The sequence below is a fragment of the Rhinolophus hipposideros genome (assembly GCF_964194185.1).
Source record: "Rhinolophus hipposideros genome assembly, chromosome: 12".
NCBI classification, from domain to species: Eukaryota; Metazoa; Chordata; class Mammalia; order Chiroptera; family Rhinolophidae; genus Rhinolophus; species Rhinolophus hipposideros.
Window position 1 is genome coordinate 3929469 of NC_138058.1, and position 23837 is coordinate 3953305.

The 23837-nt window shown below is 43.9% G+C and overlaps 1 protein-coding gene across 4 annotated transcripts in view; it reads left to right on the top strand.

The window, feature by feature from the left end:
• Positions 1–23837, top strand: part of NCK2 (NCK adaptor protein 2) — a 139856-nt gene that overhangs the window by 76301 nt on the left and 39718 nt on the right. For 2 of the 4 annotated variants that reach the window (XM_081068628.1, XM_081068627.1), the window contains one exon: positions 22688–22929. In XM_081068628.1, the coding sequence (XP_080924754.1) occupies positions 22704–22929 (226 nt within the window). In that variant the 5' untranslated portion in view covers positions 22688–22703. Of the gene's footprint in view, positions 1–11182; positions 11255–17007; positions 17104–22687; positions 22930–23837 lie in introns of those variants that run through there. The other 2 variants (XM_081068629.1, XM_081068630.1) reach the window with 2 other exon arrangements.

Below are 23837 nucleotides of genomic sequence, written 5' to 3' on the forward strand. Positions count from 1 at the left end.
TTCTCTTCCAGATTTTATGCAAAACAAACACCATCGGGGTGTTTCACATCCAAATCCTAGGTGATTTCTATTGCATTAAAAAAACAAAAACAGAAAGCAAAACTTACCCATGGCGACTCTATTATTATTATTATTACTATTATTTTTCTGTGACAACTCAATTTCGATAGTCATTGCAGTGGAACCTTTTAAGACTTAGTCGTTTATAAATGCAGCCATATGTATCATGGCAATATAAGCTAGGGATTAGTGCAGAACCTCAAATCTGATCATCAGGCTTCACTAGTAGTTCCTCAGTAACAAAATCGAACACTACTTCAGAAAGTTCTTGATTGTCAGTGACATGAAGTTATTGTCAGGGTCCTCTTCCAGAAAGGAGGCAGCAGAAGTAACACAGTCACTCTAGGCAGCATATTCTGCACAGACACCTGGCCAGAGTCTGTTACTGTCATGCAAACCCGAGGGGACGCCTGGGTGTGAGGAGGAGGAGAGCCATACCTGATTATTATGAAAATATTCTGACAAAAGTATTTATACCTGTTTAATTTTAACGAAGTATTATTTTGTAAGTTCGTGAGATCCACACCGAAACCCTGATTTGATACTCATTAAAAATGACTTTTGTGGTTTAGAAAAATGTCCAGTGGGAAAATCATTAGATGTATCCATTCATGTAATAAATATAGGCTTTTTTTTTTCTCAGTGACTGTTTTAGCAGCTCCAAAAAGAAGGTAAAATGCAATTCCAGACATCATTTCTCCTTGCTTTGGGGGGTGGGACAGGACCCTGATAGCTCTGGGTCTGTGGTAACTACAGTAGTTGATGTTCTTATGGTGACACTTGCCTGAGGCAGGTGACCTCAGGAGAGGAGTCTGGAAAAGCCAGAGGATGTTATGTTTGGAGTGAGTTTTAAAGAATGAGGGATTGTGTGGGCAGAGGCATAATGGATCCCCTTGGCACAGGACCTGCTGGGGGGATTAGCTTGGTAATGGGTCCTAGAGTCCAGGTCATTTAAGCAATAATGGCTCGGGGACCAGGCATATGTGTTTGGTCAGTGCCAGCAGGAAAGGTGTTAGCTTGGTCAGCTTTATCACTTGGCATGTCTTGGAAAGAATGAAAATGGTGACGTGGTAGTTGGGATGTCCGCCTCCCATGCATTTCCTGGTTATTGGGGGCCCAAGATTGCGCTGTCTCAGCTAGACCTACACCTGAGGCGGGGCTGAGGGAAGCAGTTTGAAGAGAGTTGGGGTATCCAAGCTGCCTCTCGAGAGGGGCCTGAGTGGGGTCCCTGAACCCGTTTCCAGGTGGCACATTTCCTGTCCCATATTCTCGTCTTCCCCGGTAGCCTTCCCCACCTTGAGGTTAAGGGGCCAAGTCTTCAGAACTCCCTGGCCCTGGCCCAGCACCCTTGGAGTAGAGTCCATGGGAAGAGCATGGGGGCAAACCTCTTCCTTTTACACTGGAATTGTTAACAAATGTTAAATCTGCCCCTAATTCTTCCCACGTTTCATTGAAAATGGGCTGTGATTCAGTGTTGGAGGCTGGCTAGCATTTACTGGGGATGGAAAACGTGAACAATTTTGTATGCTAAGCTGAAGACTTTTTATCTTTTGAAAAATTTTTTGGAGACTTTCAGGAGAGAAGCCGAATGGGTAGAAGGGTGTTGGTGTTTTGGGGGAGGAGAGAGGGCAGCTTGGGTGACGAGACGCATGCTGAGAACATGAGACCTGGATTTCAGAACCTGTGGTAGTTGATGATGTGAATGTCCAGAGGGTAAATGTTAGCACTGATCCTCGTCATTTCTCTCTCGTTTTGAAGCTTTATTGGGGTGCACTTGACAAATACAATTGTAAGGTATTTAAAGTGTTCATCACGGAGATTTGACATACATATGCACTGGGAGAAAATTCCCACCATCCGATTAGTGAACACATCCATTAACTCACATTTTTCCTTTTATTTGTGAGCTCGTTGTAGTCCTACACTCTTAGCAAATTTCAATTATGTAACATAGTATTCTTACCTATAGTCACCATGTTTTACACTGGATTTGCACACACCTTTTTTTTTTTTTTTTGCCCTGTGACAGATTGTAGAAGCTGAATTCATAACAACCCAGGCATTTCTCCACTATTCTCTGAATTGTACCTTAAAGTTTACAAAGGAATTTTCCGACCGAGTTTTATAAATTATCTTTTAAACTTGGTGAATGTGACTATATTCCCTCTTCTTTTAGAAAAGAAGGAAATGAGCCCGGAGAGGTTACTTTACTTGCCACGCAGGGCAGGGCGTAGGGCAGGGCAGAGGGCGGGGAGCCGTGACTGGCGTGCAGACACACTGACCAGCAGTGCGCTCTGTGTCTTACTTTATGAGTCGCTGGACCAGCATGTCATACAGATGTGACAGAACAAACAGTACTCAGAAACAGGCCACACAGAGCTTTCGAGGTGAGCGTTGCAGTTGAGGTTCCAAACTTAGGGAAGGTAAAGTGTTTTTCCTCGACCTCTTTCCTCCAGAAAAACAAAAAGCATACTCCTGCCACGGGCATGCATGTGTTGCAGGGTAGGGGAGTGTAGGCTCTCAGCAAGCGCGACCTTGAACAGGTCAGTGTTTGGGAGGTGGTGGATATGTTTATGAGCTTGTTTGTGGTGATGGTGTCAAGGTGTGCAGGTAGGTCCTAAGCACCAAATTATATACATTAAGTATGTGTGCAACTTTGTGTATATTGAGTATACCTCAGTCAAGCTGAGAAAAATAAATACCTATGGCACTGTGAAAATACTTGACCAACCTGCCACCAACGTGTGTCAATCTGAAGGGTGTGTATGGAGAACTGCAGTGCTCTCTTCTGCAGCAGACGTATCGGGGGGGTCCTGGAACGTGGAGGGAGGGTGGGATGGGACCTCTTGCTTCCACCTTCTCGTGTCAGTATAGAGAGCATAAAAAGCATTTTGAGTTTTAGATTTCTGCTCGTCAGAATCTATTTTCCTGTTGCCTTTTGTGATAACATTGTAAATGTTTTCTTTGGAAACAGTACTGACTTCAAGATGTTTAAATGGTCATGAAAATGTTATGAATAAATCTGACCATAAAAGATCACAGTTGAAAGGGAATGGTTTTTGATACCTTGCTGCTGAGCAAGATACTGGCAAAAGAAACTTTTGACTGGAAACTAGGACCCCTCCGTGCTTGATGACGTGGGTAACCACATTCACCTGCCAGGTCTGTGTCTGGGCCCCCCCACCTCTGCATCTCGTTGTGAAATGACATTGCCCTTCTCAGCCTCTCAAATTGTTGAACTTGCCCATCAATAACATTGACACGTGAATTGGTTAGATTGGGGCTTGACTGCTAGGGGGATCCTAATTGTTTAGTCCGCTGTGGTGGTTCCCTGACGGGAATCCTCTGCTGTCCGCTGTCCGGCCTCCTGTGTGGAGGCCTACTCAGGCACCAGTGTGGGCAGGCTGCCCGCAGGCATCCCCCAGGGCCATAGTGGACTCCAGGCCAGCCCCGCCCCTGGGGGAAGCAGAATGCTTTGTCTGCAGGTGGGATGTTTCCACAGAATGAATGCTGCTTTCTGCTCTCCCGCCCCCCGCCCCCCCCCCCCACAGCACTCCTGGGGAATGGGTGGGAAACATAACAGATCTGAGACCCCGTTCTCTCATTGGACTTGTTTTGTTTGGAGGGCTTGGGGACGTGCAGCCTATGATTTTACCCAGGGGTTTTATTGCACAAAGATGAAGAAGGACGTTCTGTGCCAAGATTGGAAGAGCTAGGAAAGGAAAACCTTTGCTTCTCAGAGCCTGAGACAGGCCCTCCTTCCCTGGGTGTGGAGGCCTCTTCTGTGGGAGAAGCTAATTACAGGCCATCTTCAAATGAACACATCTTACTACTCGAAAGCATTTTTTTAAGAAAGTTGTGTAAAACATCGGTCATATTTTCCTGGTGGTTAGATCCCAAGCCTTTTAGCTTGTGCCTGGAACAGAGGTCTCTGGAGAAAGTGTTGTGTGTATGTGTTTGTGAGTATGAGTATGTGTGTGAGTGTGTGTGTGAGTGTGTGTGTGTGAGTGTGTGTGTGAATGTGTGTGAGAGTGTGAGTGTGAGTGTGTGTATATGCACGTGCACAATGGAGGGACTGACGTCTATTATGCTTTCCATGGCTGTGTGTTAGCCTCTAGGCCTTAGTTTCTGTGACAGTGACATGGAAGGACTAGATGAGTGCTGGTTTTGGGATCTTGGAATTCTAGGAACAGGACTGCACGGGCAGCTTAGTTCTGCAGCCCTGGCTGCTACACCCCACGGAATTCTGTGGGCACGTGCTCAGGTATAGGAGTCCCCACCCAGCCCCGCACCTCCTCATCCCTAGGTGCAGCAAATGTGGGAGCTCATCTACCATCTGAGTGCAGTCCAGGAAAGGGGACCAGGGATTTCCCCAGGCTATACGCGGCTGAGTTGGGCCAGGCATAGAGGGAGCTGGAAACGTGAGTAGGCGCTTGGGGACTGAGTGTAGAGGGACACACCATGGCCTCTACCTCGCTCCTGGCTTCCAAGAAGCAAGCACGCAGGCCTCGGGCAGCGCTGTGAGGCAGTACCTGCTGGCTGCACACGGGAGCCACCAGCCGGGTGGGCAGGCGGGCCTGGGCATCCAGTGACGACAGCAGGTGAGAGACACTGGTGAGAATGTTTTCATCAGAACCGGTCCTAAACTTGGTTCTTCCTCAGAATCGTGCAGGGACTTTAAAAACACAATCCCCAGGCCCAGGTCCCAGCCCCAAGGATTATATTTTGGGAGTCAGACATTTGTGCTTTATTTCAAAGCTTCTCAAGTCATGCTGGTTATCCAGTTTGGAGACTGCTCACAGTGTGGACCTTAGACTTGATATCCCCTTCCAGATGATGATGCAGGAGCAATAAGGGGCTGGTTTGGGGTTGACATCATGGGTAAGGTGAGACAAGGGGGGAGGGGCCGCTTTGAAATGTGCGTTTTCCTTGAGTCCTCCTGGCTCAGACCCCACTCTAGCTAGACCCACCTGGAATGGACTGAGGGGCCTGGACATCTGTGTGTTTGCATACACCTCCCTTAAAGGGACCGTTTATCTGAGCACCACCACCCCCATTTGAGAATTTTCATACAGTCACACTTTGAAGAAATTGTGAGACTTATAAAAATTCCATTCCATAACTAATTGCGTAGTTTATTGGCGATTCTTATTTTTGATCCTTACAGTGAGTTAACCCTAAAGGGAGACTGGTCTTAGGCACAGAAATCTGACAAAATATCATGAAAAAACATGAAGCAGTTCGGGGTGCTGGGGTGCTTAGAACATGCCAGAAATAGGACCACTGGTAGTTTCTTTCTCTCCACACCTCATATTCTCTACCTTGGAGATTCCAGCTCCGGGGATCAGTGGGGGAAATCACATAGCAGAGTCTATATTATTTTGTGTGAAAGAGAAGTAATTTCTCTTCTTTTAGGGATTTTTTTTTTTTATAGAGTCCTTACTTTGGCCCAGGGGGGCCAGTATCTAGGTCACCTGCAGAGCGCAGAAGGGATGTGAAATAGTTTTAACTTTACAGTCAGTCCTGCTCTGTCAATTACATCATACCCTGAAGACATTTGCAATGGGTTCTATTCCAGAACCATACCCTCCAGCTCTCAGGACAGAAGTCCCTAGTGTCTTAGCATTCTAATGATCAGGATTGGAGCTCCTGGCACTGCAGAACACTGAGGGATCTTCTGATGAGCCAGGTGATTGCATTACGTCCTCTAGAGCTGGGTGCTGGGATGTTCTGTGTCCTTTGAAGGCTGACCCCGTGACGCCCAGTTCTGTCCCCTCTAGTATTTTGCTTGTAGGGTGGATGACGTTTGCGTGGAGGCTTGTCATTTTGACTCTCTCCAGAATTGAAATTTAAGGAGGCTGGTGTATAGAATACCTGATCACTCAGGTTTTTTTAATGCAAAAATATAACTAATACACTAGAAATTTCTTATTCCCTAATTAGAAGCAGATACAGAATGGATTACCTGATAAAGGGTTCTGAACTCCTTTGTACATTCCTAGCCGTCCTGGGTTTGGGCCATTCCTGACTTGTCCCAACAGCGCCGCTCCATTTCTAAATACCTGCCGAGTGGGTATCCTTTCCTCTGAGGGACTTCTCTGTCTCCTCCATCATATCCTGGCACACTTTGATGCATTTCAAATATATGTACGAAGTGTGATCAAGCAATACGGTAAATGTTTAAACAACAACAAAAAAATTATTACAGTAAAAGACACCTTTCCATGAATCCCCCTCAAAATAATCCCCCTCACTTCAAACACACTTATCCCATCATTCTTGCCACTTTCTGAAGCAGTTCTGGAAGTCCTCTTCCCTGAGTGTCTTCAGTTGCGCTGTCGTGGCTGCCTCGATGTCCTGAATCATTTTGACTTTGGGGAAGAGCCAGAAATTGCATGGTACCAGATCTGGTGAATAAGTGGGTGAGGACACACTGTAATGTTTTTATTTGACAAATTGACAGCAGTGATGTGTGACACAGAGCATAGTCATGATGGAGGGTGATTTAGGGCACACTTTAAAACACACCCTCTTAATCGTAGCGCACACCCTACTTATTGCACCAAACAATTTGAAACTTGTCACACAGTGTTACTGAGGTTCAGTGCTCCGCATCCCATGTCGAAGATCCCTGCCTTTCTGTTGGATGGCACTCGGCAGCAGCATTCACCGTATTTTGTCTCTGTGTGACACACATCGCTTCTGGTATTTGGCAATTTCTGTCAAATAAAAGCATTACGGTGTGTCCTTATCCACCTTATTCACCGGATCTGGCACCGTGCGACTTCTGGCTCTTCCCCAAAGTCAAAATGACCATGAAAGGTAAACATTTTGAATCAATTCAGGACATCGAGGCAGCCACGACAGCGCAACTAAAGACACTCACGAAAGAGGACTTCCAGAACTGCTTCAGAAAGTGGCAAGAACAATGGGATGGATAAGAGTCTTCGAAGCAAGGGGGAGTATTTTGAAGGGATTAATGGCAATGTGTCTTTTACTGTAATATTTTTTTTAATGTAAACATTCACTATGTTTTGATCACACCTCATGCATATGTGTATGTTAACAATAAAAGGATAGAAAAGGTACGCCATCAATATAACATTAATCGTAATCAGAAGAAAGCAAGAATGGCTATATTAATACCAGGTACAGTGATGGACGTCAGAGCAAATTACCAGGTAGAGAGGGTCCTCTCCAGGATACCACTTTTCTTACACGTAATCCTCAGGCTGTGACAGTTTCTCAGGCTTTCCCTGGTTTTGATGACCTTGACAGTGTTGAGGAGGACTTGTCAGGTGTTCTTCGGTGAGGACTCATCTGGTGTCTTCTCATCGCCACCGGGATTATGGGTCTGGGGGAGAAAGACCACAGACGTGAAGTACCTGCTGTGTACCTGACTCACCAGTGTGATGGTGACCCGACCACCTGGTTGGGGCAGTGGTGGTCAGGTGTCTGCGCGCTAGTTACTCTCCCTCCTTCCCACTGTCCTTCTTGGAAGGAAGTCTCCAGGCGCAGCCCACACTTACGGGGGTTTGGGGGAATTAAGCTCCACCTCCCTGAGGCGGGAGTCTCTACGTAATTTATTTAGAACTCTTCTGGGGAGATTTGTCTCTTCTCCCCCATATATTTATTTACTCAGTCATTTATTCTCTTTTTATGATTAGCTTCACCACATACACATATAAGTCTAAACAACATGGTTTCATTGGCTTGTTTTAGGGCTTTATGAAAATGGAGCCATGTGGGATGTAGTCCTCTCCCTTTTTCCTACTCAACACGGTTTCCGAGAGTCATCTGTGTCCTTTGGGGACGTTTCCTTCACTTTTCAGGCTGCAGGGTGCAGAATTGTGTGACTGTACACGCCTTGGTCTTTCTCCTGCTGATCGGGTAATTTGTTTCTCCTCTTTAACTGACAAGCAGCACTGCTCTGAGTACTGCTGTGCAGGCCCCCAGACGCACAGGTGCCAGGGGGACACCTGACAAGTAGCACGCGTCGCCACCTTGTACCGTGTGTCACCGTTCACCTTTACAGCGTTACTGTAAAGCAGCCGTGCCATTTTGCTCTCTCCAGCAGAATGTGGGGATTCCCTTTGCCCACAGCCTTCCTAACACTTACATCATCAGTCTTTTTCATTTGCTCTCTCTGGTGTAAAGTGGCATCTTACTGTGATCTCAGTTAGGAAAGCGGTTGAGCTCTTTTATTTGTTTGTTCACCGTTAGTGCTGCCCTGAGATGCAACGATGGTGTCTTTTGCTTGCTTTTCAAATGATCTCTTTCATCTTGAACTGTAGGAGTTTTTATATATTCTAGATACCCGTCTTTGGTCATTACAGGTACTGCGTACAGCAGTTCCTTTGCAAGTGTATTTCATTATATTTTGATGTATGAAAATTGATAACGCCTACATGAGAATCCAGCCTTTCTTTTAACTGGAACAGTCTTTTACTGTGCTGACAATAGATACGACTGTTTATAAACTTTAATACTTTCATGTAAAAGGGGGTCTTGTATTCTTATTGCTTTGCTGAAAGGACCATATCCATTTTGTGTTGTTTCAGTATTCAACAACCTCTTGTTTCATTGTTTTATTTGGAGGTAGAAAAGATAAAAGTTTTTAAATGCTGGAATTTTACTGACAGTACTTAAGTTATGTTTGCCAGGTATATAATCTTGTCCTAGACTGAGCCTTCTCAGTAGTTTAATGAGTTTTGCTAAACTTTTATCTTTCATTATCTTTACTGTGCTAGTCAGTTGCTAGAAAGAGTTGGAAGATTCACTTTTCATTATTAATCTGCATTTCATGAATATTTATGTATATTCTATGTGCTTTCACCCCTTTACTCACAGTAGATGAATAGTATAAAATTTAATTTTTAATTGGAATTCTTCTATGGCTTCCATCATAAGTAAAGAGTCCTTATTATGTAGAATTACAATGACCATATCAAAAGATGAGATTGTTTTAGATGAAAAAGCATCTTAAATTTGAATCCAACTGCAAATCAGGACTTCAGTATAGGACGTCTTAGACCCACAAGTGGATTCCTGTGGAGTGGCCATCAACAGCTACTGATAGGGTGTCCCCAGGCCATTCATCCATTTAGCTCTTCATATGCTTGCCGGGGACATCATAGGCTCAGGCCCTTCGAAGTGCTCTGTTTGCAAGGAGATAAAATCCTTATCCTCAAGGAATTGCATTTGGTGAGAGAAAATAGACAATTAATAAATACGTGTGTGAAGTAGTGCTGGTCAGTGCCATGGAAAAAAGAAAAGAGCAGGGGGTGGAGGGGATACGGAAGCCATTGTAGATCTGGTAGGGCAGGTGGGGCTGGGCAGAGAGCTGCATTCAGTCAGGGATGGGACATGAGAGGGAGAGAGGAGCCAGAGAGGTGGCATTTGAACAGAGGCCTGAACCAAGTGAGGGAACAGGAGCTATGCAAATATCTGGGGAAGAGCATTGCATGCAGTGGGCGTGGGTGCAGAGGCCCCAAGTCAGGAATTTGCCTGGTTGTTCTGAGGAATAGCAAGCTTTGAATTTTATTCTGGTGTCATGCTGCAGTAAGGTTTCAGCAGAGGAGGAACACAAATCACTGTCCATTTTACAAGATCACAAGGCTGCTTTTAGGGACCCAGACTGGAGTTACGGGGAGGGATAGAAGTGGAGACCAGGAGGAGGAAGTAGTCCAGGCAGGAGGTGCTGCTGGCTTGGAGTGGGGCAGTGGAGGGCGCGACGACTGCTTGGACTTGAGACGTGTTTTGGAGGCTAGCCTCGGTTTGCTGATGAATTGGATGGGGAGTGAGAGAGAAGAGTCCAGGATTTCAGGCCTGATGAGCAGCTGGGTGAACGGTTGTTTTCTGTGTCATTTGCTCAGAAGAGGATACTGTGAGAGACAAGGGGGGTTTGTTGTTGTTACTTATTTGATTTGCTCTCTTTTGTGTCTGGTGGGGAGAAGGAAGAGTTCTGTTTGGGCATGTTAGGTCTGAAATGCATATTAGACATGCAAGTGGGGATGTTCAATAGGCAGTTGGGTGTAGAAGTCTGGTGTTTGGGGAGGGAACAGGGTGCAGACCTATGTTTGGGAGCAGCCTGCATACAGATGGTACTCAGAGCCAGGGGGATGGACAGACTCATCCAGGGAGCGAGGAGGTGGAAGACAGGCCCCCAGACAGCCTGGCTACTCCTGCATCTCGAGGTCAGAAGTACAGGTAGGAGCCAGCGGTGTGTGGAGGAAAAGGCTGATGGACAGGTTCAGCTGTCAGCATGCAGGTAAAGTGATGCAGAAAAGAGAGACTATTCATGACACGTTGGGGTGGGAATAACTGTAGGAGCAAGAGGGGTGGCATTCAGAGCACAGAGGGCAGGCCTCCGAGGGGCACCCAGATACTCTCCCCAGGAATGAAGGGGACAATGGAGTGTTCGCAGGCGCGGGTAGATGTTTCCTTCCGATCGCTTCTGTTTTTCTTAGTAGAGGAGAAGCACGGTCATTCATCAGCTGACAGTGCAGGAAAGGAGGGGAGATATTAGCAGGCGGAGAAGGGCTGAAATAGACCCTTCATTGAGGGAGAGAGGGGGAGTTCACTCGGGACATGGAATGGGCTACCAGGCAGCACCAAGGGCTAGTCTGAGCCTGTGGTCAGAGTGAGACAGGCTGGTCAGGGGGTTGTTTCCTTTGCGCATTCTCCTGCCCTGGGGCAGGTGTGGGCTAGGTGTAAATGCCCCCTTGGTACTTTTGGTAGCCATGTCAGACTGATTTATAGCAACTAAGATCTCTGCAAGTGGTCGTGGCATGTGTTACTAAGTTTTGGCTCTCCTAAGTCAAGGGCAAAAATAATTATACTTGGAGTCACGTGAAGTGCATTCAGGGAAGATTATAGGTGAGATCAGGGAGGTTTGGTGCAGGTTATTGAGGAGGCGGGGATGGAACTGACTGAGCCTTGAGAAATAGGCTGCAGGAAAAGCAGTGGTGGGAGAAGGTGACTGTGGTTATGGAGGGGATAGGATAGTCAGCAGGGCAGGCACTGGCGAGGTAAGTCAGGTAACCAGTGCCAGGTGTTACTTATAAGCATTGCTTAGCAGGAGGGTGGGCTAGTGGAGAACTAATACCATCATCTCACAGAATAGCTGCTTTGCTTTCTTCAACAGCACTGGGACCCAGGAGCTGCGCTGGAGTCAGCACAGGAGAACTCCTAGGTATAAAATGCATAGAGTGGGACGTAGATACTGCCGGTTACTGAAAAATCAGCCACATTGATTCTCAGACTGTACAGGAGATACAAGATGAGCCTGCAGGAGCTTGTGGTGCCGGAAAGCATACTCACACACTCGCACACTCACACATTCACACACGCAACACACATGCATGCACACATGCACACATACACACACATACATGCACACATACACACACGTATGCACACACAACACACACATTCACACACAACACACACGTGTTTACACACCCACAAAATGATGGTGGCATGTCAAAGGGACACAGGTGCCAACTGAGAGAGCTCCCAATAGCCAATTTAAATAAGCACTATTGGATTGTAGCCCAAAGTATAAAATAAATATCTATAAGTTCATACTGATATACATAAATGATTGGATAAATTTTTTTTAATGGGGGAGGAGAGACAAATCTGTGCAGAATTCCAAATAATTTTTGTAGGCAGTCTCCCTCAAGGAGGTGTGGCATAGCAACCCACCCCTAGGTGTGGCCTTTCCTGGAGACGTCCTTCCAAAAAGCACAGAGTGGAAAAGGAGAAAAAGAACCACCTTACAGTGGGCAAACCTGTATGCCACTACCTCAGCCAGACAATCAAGGTCAATATCAACAGTGTGTCAACCTTTGATATGATGCCGTGACAATGGCACTTTACCTCTGTGGTGTTTCTCCCCCAAACCCATAACTTCAGTTTAATGAGGAGAAAAACATCACACAAATCCCAACTAAGGGACGTTCTACAAAATACCTGACAAGTATTCCTCGAAACTGTAAAAGTTATCAAAATAAGCAAACCTTGAAATTGTCACAGCCAAGCGGAGCCTAAGGAGACGTGAGAGCAAAGTGCAATATGGTCTCCTGGATAGGATGCCAGGATAAGAAGAGGGCATTAGGTAAAAATTGAGGACATCTGAGTAAACTATGGACTCTAGTTAATAACATGTCAATATTGGTTTATTAATTGTAACAAATGTACCATGCAAATGTAAGATGTTAATAATAAGGGAAACTAAAACAGTTCTAAAACTCAAATTTATTTTAAAAAAATTGCTACACATGCTATTAACCTTTATTTCCTCATCCTGGTTTCTTGAATGATAGGGAAGATTTCTTTAAAAGAATTGTACATTTGGAATAAATACTAGCATTTATCTTTCCAAAAGCATTTGTAGAGGTTATCTGTTTACTGGTTAAACCCAGAGTAGCCCAGGTCCCCTCTTACTGTATTTGTTCCCTCCCTGCCTGCCCTGGGCCAGGCTCCCTGCTGAGCATGATGGGTGAGGGTCCTGTTCTCAGGGCAAGGTACAGAGGGGCTTTCTGTAATTTTCATTCCCATTAAAGAGGAAAATGTAAAACAATGCTTAGGAATGTGAGCATAAGCCATGTAGAGCTGAAAAACTAAAATGATTGGTAGCTTAATCATATTTGAAAATTGTAAGACCCAGATAACGTGGAATGTGTTCTTTAAATCACTGTGCTTCTCATTTCACCCCTGTATGTTTCAGAATGAGACAGAGAACCATGAATAATAAATCGGTAAGGGAAATGGTTAGGTATTGATTGGTGTAACTGAATTCATTAGGAAGAATTGAGGACACTCATGACATTTATATTTTGATATGTTAATGAAATAGACACTTAAGTCATAAAAGTTAGAACTACTTTCTGGTTGTCGAAAAAATAGTAATGCCTAATAACCCCCTAAAAATGGTGACTGATGGCTGTTTGCTCTGGGAGCAGTGGGTGTGCATGATGTTTCACACGATGGTCAGGTTTCGCCAAAGATATCAGTTTCATATATGGGTATTTTTCTTTCTTACTTTTCTTTTTTTAAGTTCAGCTTTATTGAGGTAGAATTGATTAATAAAATTATAAGATAAAGGATACGTTGTCGTGATTTGATATATTTATATATTGTGAAAAGATTCTTCCTATCTAGTTAATTAACACATCCATCACTTCACAAATTTACCTTTTTTTTTTCTGGTGAGAACACTTAAGGTCTACTCTCTTAGGAGATTTCTATTATACGATACAGTGTTATCAACTGTATAGTTTCCATGTTTTACCCTAGATCCTCAGACCTTATAGCTGAAAGCTTATACCCTTTTACCAACCTCTTCCTATTTCCCCCACCCCCACCACCCTTGGCAACCACTTTTCTACTCTGTTTCTATGAATTCGACTTTTGGGGGGTGTTTTTTCATTGCTGATAGGGTTCCCATTGCTCCATTATTACTGTGATGTGTTCCAGATTGGTGGAAGAGAGTGTCGTTTCCAACTCGTGTAGTTATTTGGAATTTCATTTATTTTAGCATCAATACAGTGTGATAAAATTGGCTTATTAAATGACAGTGATTCTCCAGAGTGATGGACTCAGACGTCACTTAACATTCACAATCTTCTTCCCAGTGTGATGACTGTCTATGACGTCTCTGAGGAAGCTGGGAAAGGTTAGCAAAGGTTAGCAACATTGATACTCTCATGGCTTGAGTGGTAAATTTTGTGTAAAAGATAACATTTCCCAGATTCCAACTGAAGTACCAGAGTCTCCAGTTCTACTTCTTCTGCAAAATGTCATAGGCACTGGTGAGTTTTGTTGACTTGTAGACTGGTCTTTGGAATAATGGTTGTGTCCAGGCATTTTACGTAGTATCTCGTAGTAAATGAGTTGCTTGGTGATTAACTTCTGAAAACAGGTTGATAAACTCACATTTTAAGGTATTTTTCTTAATGTGGTTCAGTAGGGGTGAGTGAGTAGGGGGGTGGGTCCTGGCAGTAAGGATGGAAAAATAGTAGATATTCATTAAAAAGAAAAAAAAAAGATGAGGGGAGTATAGCTAAACACCCTAGATTTATTATCAAGTATAAAATTCTCTTTTTTCTTGAGAATTGCCATCCATTAACAAATCCTGTTCAGAATCCAGTAGAAAGAAGATTCACTTAAGAAATAATGTGTACCTTACACCCTATAGGATGGCTGCTCTGCTATCAAAAACACACACACACACACACACACACACAAAAACAGAAACAGAAACCCAAAATAACAAGCATTGGTGAAAATGTGGAGAAATTGGAACCCTTGTGCATTGCTTGTGGGTATGTAAAATGGTGCCGCGGTTATGGAAAATAGTGTGGTGGTTCCTCAAAAAATTAAAAATAGAATTACCATATGATCCAGCAATTCCACTTTTGGGTACATAGCCCAGAGAATTGAAAGCAGAGTCTTGTACCTATGTTCATGTAACAGTATTCACAATAGCCAAAGGGGAAGCAACACGAAAGTCCATCGATTGCTGAACGGGCAAACACAGTGTGACACGCACGCGCGCGCACACACACACCGGAATATTTTTCAGGCTTAAAATGGAAGGAAACCTGACACCTGCTACAACATGGATCAACTTCGAATACATTACGCTAAGTGAAATAAGCCAGTCACAAAAGGAAAAATACCGGATAATTCCACTTATATAAGGTCCCTAGAATAGTTGAGTTCCTAGAGACAGAAAGTAGAATGGTGGTAACCAGGGGAAAGGGGATGGGGAGTTAGTGTGTAATGGGGACAGAGTTTCACTTTTAGAAGATGAAAAATTTCTGGAGACAAATGGTAGTGATGGTTACACAACAATATAAATGTACACTTAACATAAAAATTATCATTTTAGCCATAATTAAGTGTATTTTACCATAATTTATAAAAAGAGATCATGTGGTGTGTGTACGTGAACGTCTGCTAATACTTCCTGTAATCACTCTTTAGAAAGTGGTAAATGCTGCTCTGGGGTCGTGGGCTGTGTCCAGTGGTCACGTGGCAATGCCCATGGGCAGTGGAGCCAGCAGCCTGAGAAATAGACACTTGGGAACAGGAGCCCCGTGGTGTGGGGTGTGCTCGCTGGGCCCAAGGGCTGGCAGAGACGTCTGAAAGGCCAGGCATGGGTGAGCAGCAAAGGAGGAGAAAAAGCCAGTGACCCCCATCCTGGTATTTAAGTGTCTGTTTTCACTTGCTAGTTCTCTGGAATAAACATCAACAAATACTTGAATTTTATGTTTTCAAAATAACTTGCCTGAGCCTCCTTGTCTTTCAAATGGATTCCAGTAAGTATTGTGGACACATGAAAATCCCTCCAGGGTGAAAAGCTGGTATCATTAGTATTCACTAGGATGGAAGATGGGAGGTCCCCAAGAACCACTGGGGAGACCTTCCTAAATAGGATTCAGTACTGTGGCATCTCAATTCTCTGGTGAGCATTTGACATCTTGCCTTGCTATTTTAAGTTTTCTCTCCTTTTAAATTGCACTGTCGTAATCTACTGCAAATCTATTTTTGAATCCCTGTAAAAGCTTCATTCAGTGAGCCTTGTGACTCGGCATTACATGGATGTAGAAAGAGCAAGAATGTCTGGCATTCATCCCGCATGGACCAGGTGTGAGGTTCTTTCTGTGCATTGTCACATTTCATCGTCACAGAAGCCCCGGCCCCATTTACAAGCACAGAAATGGAAGTCAGAGTGGTCAGCTTCCCCCAGGGTCACCCACCTCATAGGTGCTAAGACTGGACTCTAAACCCTGGCCTTCTCCCCTGGAGAGGAACATTCGTAGAAATGCGTCACATCGATGGCCATAAAGGGAACCTACACAGAAGTCAAAGATGAAGAGGCTTTACAGGCTACAGGCTTGGACTATTATCCCATAAAATTAGAAAACAAATCCTAGAAAAACCCTCTCCAAAATAACCCATGGAGCAAAGGTCACCTGGGTCTCAGTGACTTGACCTTGTACCATCCATTCAGCTCCCCACTTCCGTAGCAGGAGCAGCTGCAGGAGGGTGGCAGTCCTGTCCCCATGACAACTATCAACGCGCACCATGGGGAGGGGGCAGCCAGAGGATCTCAGCTTGGCAACCCTGTGTTTTAGCATTGGGAAATTCAACTAATCTAGCCTTCCTTACTCACCTTCTAATGAAATATTGAAAACCCAACAAGGCCCTTCCCAGATCACACCTGGCGGTTGGGAGCTGCCGCCGTTTCTGCCTTAGTAGTGGCATTTGCCAGTTTATCAAAATGGAATTGAAATTCAGGTCTTGTTTATCAGTATCTACCTTCCCATGGGATTTCTTTTCTTTTTTTTTTTTTTTTTAGCTGCAAAATTCAGCTACCAAGGAAAGCTAGCAGATAGGAGAGGGTAATAGGTAAGGCCCGGGATTTGTGAGAAGACCGTTCTAGTGGGTTTGCGTCCCAGCACAGGCCCTTTCTAGCTGTGTGGATTTGGATGAATTATTTAATATCTCTTTGCCCCAGTTTCATCATTCATGAAATATAGCTGTAGGTAATTTCTATTTCAGAGGTTTGCCATAAACATTTGATGAGCTAACATGTATAAAGCAGGAACGTGCGGGTATAAGGTGAGTTGCTCATGCTAAAGCCTCGCTCCCTCGATCCCTCAAATGGCAGCTTGTCCTGGCACCTCTCCCTCTCTGTGGAAAAACGGTGGGTTGAGGCCCGCACTATTGTTGGTTTTCGCTTTCACATGTAGTACTTTCGTGCCTTCGGGAAGTGGTAAGACTTTGACTCTTGTCACAGCTTAATTAACTTCCTGAGAGTTGGAACTGCCCCTAGATTCCATATTGTGTCCTATTTCAAGTTGAAGTGTATTAGCTGTAATTAGTGATACTGCTTGTGAAAAGCCACCAACTGGCCTTTCTGTTCCCCCACAGGAGACCACAGGTTCCTGCCAACTCCTGTCAAATTAGTTGGCATCTGGCAAGTCTTATCTACAACACAACTTGAAACTTTAATAAAGGACTTATAAGGTATTTCAGTTGCTTCTGATACCGCTTTTTTGAGTAGGTCTCCTTGATGCAAATGTGCTGTTTTAAAATATGTGCAAATATACACCAAGGGAGGAAAACATAGGAGTATTCCTGTTTAGGACTGGCCATAGCATTACTCACCGCATTCGCTTCCTGTTGCTCCTGTTGCAACTTGCCACAATCTGAGGGCTCCGAGAAGGGCTCCTTGTGCCAGAGGCTTGAATCACAGGAGAACAGACGCCTGGTCTGTCTTGTCACCAAGAAACCCTGGTGCCTTGGAAGCCTGTCTGCTGCAGCATCATAAGAGCTTAGTAAATCCTGTCTGAATGAAGGAAGGGGGCGCTGGAACACAAGCCCACCTTCCATTTATAAAGTGTGCTGTGGTGCACAGACGGCTTTAATTATGATTGTGGTTTCCTTGCTTGCGTCCCTTCTGTGCTGGGCTGTGTGCTCAGGGCTTTCTTTACAAGCCCCTAAGGGAGGTGCTGTCAGCACCCCATGTTACAGACAAGGCAGCTGGGCTCAGGTGGCACAGTAGGGCTCCAGCGCATGCCTGGGTGACACTGAACCCCACCCTCTTAAACACTCCGTTCTTAGGCTTCTCCTAAGCGTTGTGAGGCCAGGCAAGGACTGTCATCCCCATTTTACAGAACGTGCTGAGGTACAAGGTGGACTTACAGATGCTCGGCTGAGGTTAGAATGCCAGAATCTTGGCCCATGTCTTCTATTTGCCGTTATGACCAAGTGGTGCAGCCCGGTCCCCGAGGCCTCACGGGAAATACTGGGACCATTTTTGGATGTTGTAGGAACACTGGCTGTTATAAGGAGTATATAACCCAACCATAACCCAGCAAGATGCAGCGAGCAGGATCATTTTTAGAAAGAAAATAGGGTCCTAGAACAGGATTGATGTTATTTTAGGAGTTGGTGAAAACTGTTGAGCCAATAAAATTTTTATGGCTTTTCCAGTTTCTTTGTTTTTTTTCCTTTTTTTTTTTCCTTTCTTTTACTCTTCTCCCACCTAAAACATGAAAAAGCAGCTTAGCTTGTTAGGTTCTCTTCTAGTTTCTTTTATTCAGGATAGCATGCGATTTTTACTAAGCTCTATTCTAGAGTGGTTACGTGACATATAAGGTAGGACCTGGCTATGTAATATCAAATTTGTGGCTCTTCTTTCTTTTGGCTAGGCCGAGGTGATCATTTAGCCATAGGTTAAAAAGGCAAAAATTTGTTTTCTTGAACTGCCTAAGCTCCAGTGACAAACATGCATTATTCTTTGGCCCTGACCTCTATGATTCTATCTTACACTAAATCAAAATACCATCTCCAACGTAAAATTCTTCCTCAGTCAGAATGTACTTTTTAAGACTTCTTTCTGTTAAGACTTTCCATATTAGAAATTTAAGTCAGTTTGTGTGTCTAATTTTATTGTAGAATAATATTGGTTCCTCTCCAGTCCCTTCCTATTCCAATCCATGCTACATGCCATAGCAAAATTACTATTAACTGAAAATAACACATGCTCCTGTGGGCTCTTAAGAAACAGTTTCCCCAAGTCTCAGGGGTGGAATCTGAATTGTTGCCCAATAGGCAGTTCCTTCCAGAATGGGCCTCCAGCCAGCTTTTCCAACCCCTGTTGGCGAAGAGAAGAAAGATCAAACGTGGGAAGGAATACGGGGTGATGGTGTATGTATGTGTGGGAGGGGTGTACTTTACTTCACACTGAAATGGCTTTAAAAAAGAAAACGTCCAGAAATGCATATCCTGTTCACTTTTTTAAAAAAAATTACTCTCTGGAATCATTTATTCTTAATTCTTCTGCTTAATAATGTGTTTCTGCCCTCTGATTCTTGCTTATACCTTCTTGGCTTGGCGTGCCCTTCTCCAGCTGTTTCCTCTCCAAGTCCTACCCATCTTTCAAGACTGAAACCAGTTTCCTTTTCCTTATCCCCTTCCCCAAGTCCCAGTTACCTATCCTTTCTCTCAGCTCCCTGCATTTACCTGGTGGTTGTTCAGTTTCACCTCCTTCCATCACTCCTGGGTTTGTTCCCTTTCTGTGTGAATACTCTTTCTGCCCACCTACTTGTCCTGGAGGGCCGTGGCCCTGGCATTTTATAGCAGAAGTCATGAGGGCAGCTGTCCATGGCCACAGCTCTGCTCCTGAAACAAGCTGAAGGTGTGGATGGTGCTGCCAAGGGAGCCTCCTTCATCCACTGATGAAGGTTTGGGGGAAATGTGGGATCAGGTAGTAGTTGAGTTTTAGAAGCGGAAGTGTTTAGGAATTGGTTGACTTTTAACTGTGGATGTGTGATTACTCTAATGGGGCTGCTGTTAATTGGCTGACATTCACAAGCCCTGGAGTGAGACGGTTGCTGATTGGTGGAGTTTATTGGGGTGAGATGCTTGTTGACTGCCTAGCCCTCTGAAGTCCTGGGGTGAAGCACTTGTTGATTGACAGACTGGACTGGAATGAGGTGGTGGTTGATTGGCTGGACCCCTGAAGCTTTTATATAGATGGGAAGCTGTCATAAAGCAATTAGAATAGGTTAAAAACCCATTGCTATAGCCAAGGGACAAGTCCTCTCCAAGGGGCATAGGACTTTTTTTTTTTTCACCTGTACTAGAATAATAGATTTCCTGGACTGAAATAAATCTATCAAAATACAGACCACGCATTAGACCCTCACCCAATCATCCACCCCTAGAAGTGAGCACATGAGCACAGATTTGGGAGATGATACACCTGGTCTCAAATCCTGACTCTGTTATTTGACACGTCATTTAATCTGCGTGATGCTCAGTGTCCTAAAGGATAGTACCACGTACTATCCTTTAATAGTACAAGTTAATTAAACAAGTTGATGTTGTCAAGTACCCAACATACCTTCAGCGTGTCCTTTCCTAAACTGAACATTGGCGTTTTCACTACAGTCCACAGGTCTAGTGACTTGGGAACGCAGCCTGAGGAGGCATTTGATGACTCGTTCCCTCTTCTGATTAGAAGGTTTTTCCCTTCTAAGGTCTGTCAGGATCAGGAGCTGTAAAAAACTGGTGCTGAGGCTTCAGTCCTAGAGATTCTGCCATCATCGATCTGTGGGAGAGCCCAGGCACTGGTGTTTTTTAAGCTCCCACATGATGTTCAGTGTGCATTGACACACCATGCCCAGCCATCTTTTACCTAACTGCTGTTCCTGCGCTTAAGTCATGCAGCAAATAATAAATTGCTTTGATTGATCTTAAGTGATGGGCTGTTCTTGTTAAAAACTCTTTTGAAAATTGTGTAATTAAGAAACAAACCTGGGATTCAAATGGGATATTGTCTGAGTCCCATTCCCATCACTGGTCTCATTAGTAAAACAATAACAAAGTCCTTTATGACTTTCAAAATCTAACCTGATAGGAGGGTCGGTCAGGATAGAGAGATACAGGGTATGGACTTGAGATTTTCTGAAGGTAGATAACAAAACTGTCTACCGTTAGGAAATGAGCTTTGTGTAAATTCTAGCGTATTCGTTGTTATATACATTATACCTAAGGTTTAGTTAAACATATTCTCCTTCCCAAAAGGTTTGTTATCTCTAAATTGTGAAGTTAATTCATGAAAAAGAAGAACATGCATTATTTATACTTTTCTGTAGCATCCAGTAGAAAATTACAAGTTATTTAAAAATTGTATTTACGCCACCATGGAGTCAATGTACATAGGTCGCCTCTGTAATCCTGAAGTCATCCCTATAAAACAGTGCGACCCCTTTTGTCAGAGAAGAGAGGGGTTTTAGTCAATAGTCTTTCTATTGTTCCTTTTTTTCCTAGTTTGGAGGAAACTTCTAGTCTGTGGAAGGATTGAATATTAAATGTTTCTGCTGAAAAAAGACTGGCCCATATTTACCTAAGAATTATGGAGCTGCTGAAATAGTTGATAATTACATTTATTTTAGTCATTCAGATATACCTTTGCTATTTATTACTTCCAGAATTGACTTTACTAGATATATACTATGCTATATTTGTTGATATTAATAAACTTTTTATTTTGGAATAATTGTATATTATGGTTCACTTGGTGTTCCCGCATTTTATGGGTCTTGACAAATGTAAAATGGCATGTATCCAGGATGAAAGCGTCATACAGAGCATGTCACTTTCCTGAGGGCCCTCTGTGCTCTGCCTACTTAGTCCTCCCTCCCCCTTTGCCCCCTTTGCCCCTGGGAACCACAGATCTTTTCACTGACTCCATAGTTTTGTCTTTTCTAGAATGTCATATAGTTGGAATAGTTCAAGAAAACATTTGTCATAGCACTTGTTAAAGAACGGGTAGGCAGACTATTCAGGGGGACTGCTACACTGGAGTTTGGCGGTAGGGGAGAAGATTGGGCTCAACTGAAGGAAGAATAGGTATTTATAGCCAAGGAAAAGGGCGGGGGTAGGTGAATGGAAAATTGCTGAGAGGAAGCATCAGAGGTAAAGGGATGTGTTCTGGCTAAAGTGACCTAAGAGGATTCTTCCCGAAGGCAGGCCAGTGTGATCACGCATCACCTGGCTGAGGGGACCATTCTGGCTAAACCAACTTAACGGATTCTTGTTAAAAATTGAGTCATGTAAAGACGGATATGGAAGTACAAAAAATCAATGCCTGGTGTGGAAGAGAATTCATAGGAGCCTGACGAAAGTTTGATCAAAGAGAGTACCTTTGTGGGAATCAGACCGTGTGTGGCCTTTTCAGACCGGCTTCTTTCACTTAGTGATATGCATTTAAGGTTCCTCCATGTCTTTTCATGGCTTCATAGCTCATTTCTTTGTATCGCTGAGTAAAATTCCGTTATCTGGATGTATCGCAGTTTATTTATCCATTCATCTACTGAAGGCCCTCTTGATTGCTTCCAAATTTTGGCAATTATGAATGAAGCTGCTGTGCAGATTATAAGAATAATTTTATATTTCTAGAAGTCACAAAGATAGGACGAACCGTTCCTGTGTGCCCTTCACTCAGGTTCTCCCAGTATTAACATCTTACGTAGCCATGTCACGTTTGTCAGAACTAAGAGGTTAGCATCAGGGCGTTACCATTAACTAGACTTTATTTAGATTTCACCAGTGTTTCCGCTCATTTTCTCTTTCTGTTTCAGGACCCAATCCAGGATACCACATTGCATTTATTTTCATTTTAATTTATAGGAAGAGTTTGGAGGTGTCGTGTTCATTAAATATGTTCATAAAATTTAGCATATCCTGAGAAAATGGGTGTAAACATATCAGCTATAAGGAACTGGCATTGCTTCATCAAATGAACACATTTAATTATGATAGCGTTGTTTAGAATTTTTTGAAAGTTTGTTTTTGGCAGAGCATGCAGAATTCCCAGTACACAAAATTAAGATTTATTTCATAAGGTTACTGTTTCTAAACAAAATGCTAAAGCTTACTGAAAGAAGGTCATGTTAAGGTTGAGTGTTTCAAGACCCAGGAGAAAACCGGTTGCCAAGTTTTAATAAAAGCTGTCAGTTGCATAATTTTTCAAGTTGATGCAAACGATGGAGTGTTTGGTTGGTTCTCTAATGAGCATCTCCAAATGTTTTGCTGGCAGAAGGACTCCATGAAAGATGACAGAAGAAGTTATTGTTATAGCAAAGTGGGACTACACTGCCCAACAGGACCAGGAGCTTGACATCAAGAAAAATGAGCGCCTGTGGCTACTGGACGACTCCAAGACATGGTGGCGGGTGAGAAACGCGGCCAATAGGACGGGCTATGTGCCGTCCAACTACGTGGAGAGGAAGAACAGCCTGAAGAAGGGCTCCCTGGTGAAGAACCTGAAGGACACACTAGGTGAGTGTTTGCTGCTTGAGCACCCAGGTTCTAGCTGAACTCTTTCCCGTTATGGAGAGTGAGGAAACCTGGTGCTTTTTGAGGAGAGAGTGTTCATCTCTTTAGTTGGTGTTTAAAAAAAAAAAAAGAAATGTCTGCTTTAAATGTTGACATCTTGCTAGTTGTATATTTCCTTAATGCCTGAAAATTAATAGCTCAAGATGGATAAATACGACGTTTGTCATTTCCTGGAGGATTTGGCATTTGGTACTTTATCTAAGCGGGCGTGTCGGTATTTTTGGACCCTTGCACCTGTTTCTCTTTCCTGGCATCAATATTCTCAACGATCCTGAAATGGAATTACCACCTCTAACAATGTCAGCAGCTCTGCCTAGATCATTCCATCAAATTGCTTCTCTCATACAAATCCCGTCCACTGGGTTTTATGCACAGAGAAGGGGATAGAGAGCAAACCTTTGAATTTCACATGACAGGACAGTGTTAGCTAAGTTGGCGACTGGGCGAGCACCAGTGTGATGTCAGAGGCCATCCAGGGTCACTCAAATGGGGACTGTGGGGCGCTCAGCTCAGCGGTCTCATCGTCCAGCTTTCTTTCTAGATGCCTGTTTCTCTTCTCCAGTATCTGGACATGGGAAAGGCCACCTTGAATCACCGGAAGTTAATGGTGGCCAGTCTTGCCTTTGTATTTTGTTTGCATATCAGACTTATAGTACTTACTGCTTCAGATCACGTGAGAAAATAACTGAAGGCCTTTCTGAAGAATGGCTGAACTGAGCTACCGTTTTAAAAAAGTTATCGTTGCCTCCTTATGTGGGTTGGTTATGCTGGCTATCACTTAAGAGTTTGCTACTGAAATAGGTCAATATTATCACCTATGTTACATTTACTTGAGTTTTTTCTTTTTATCT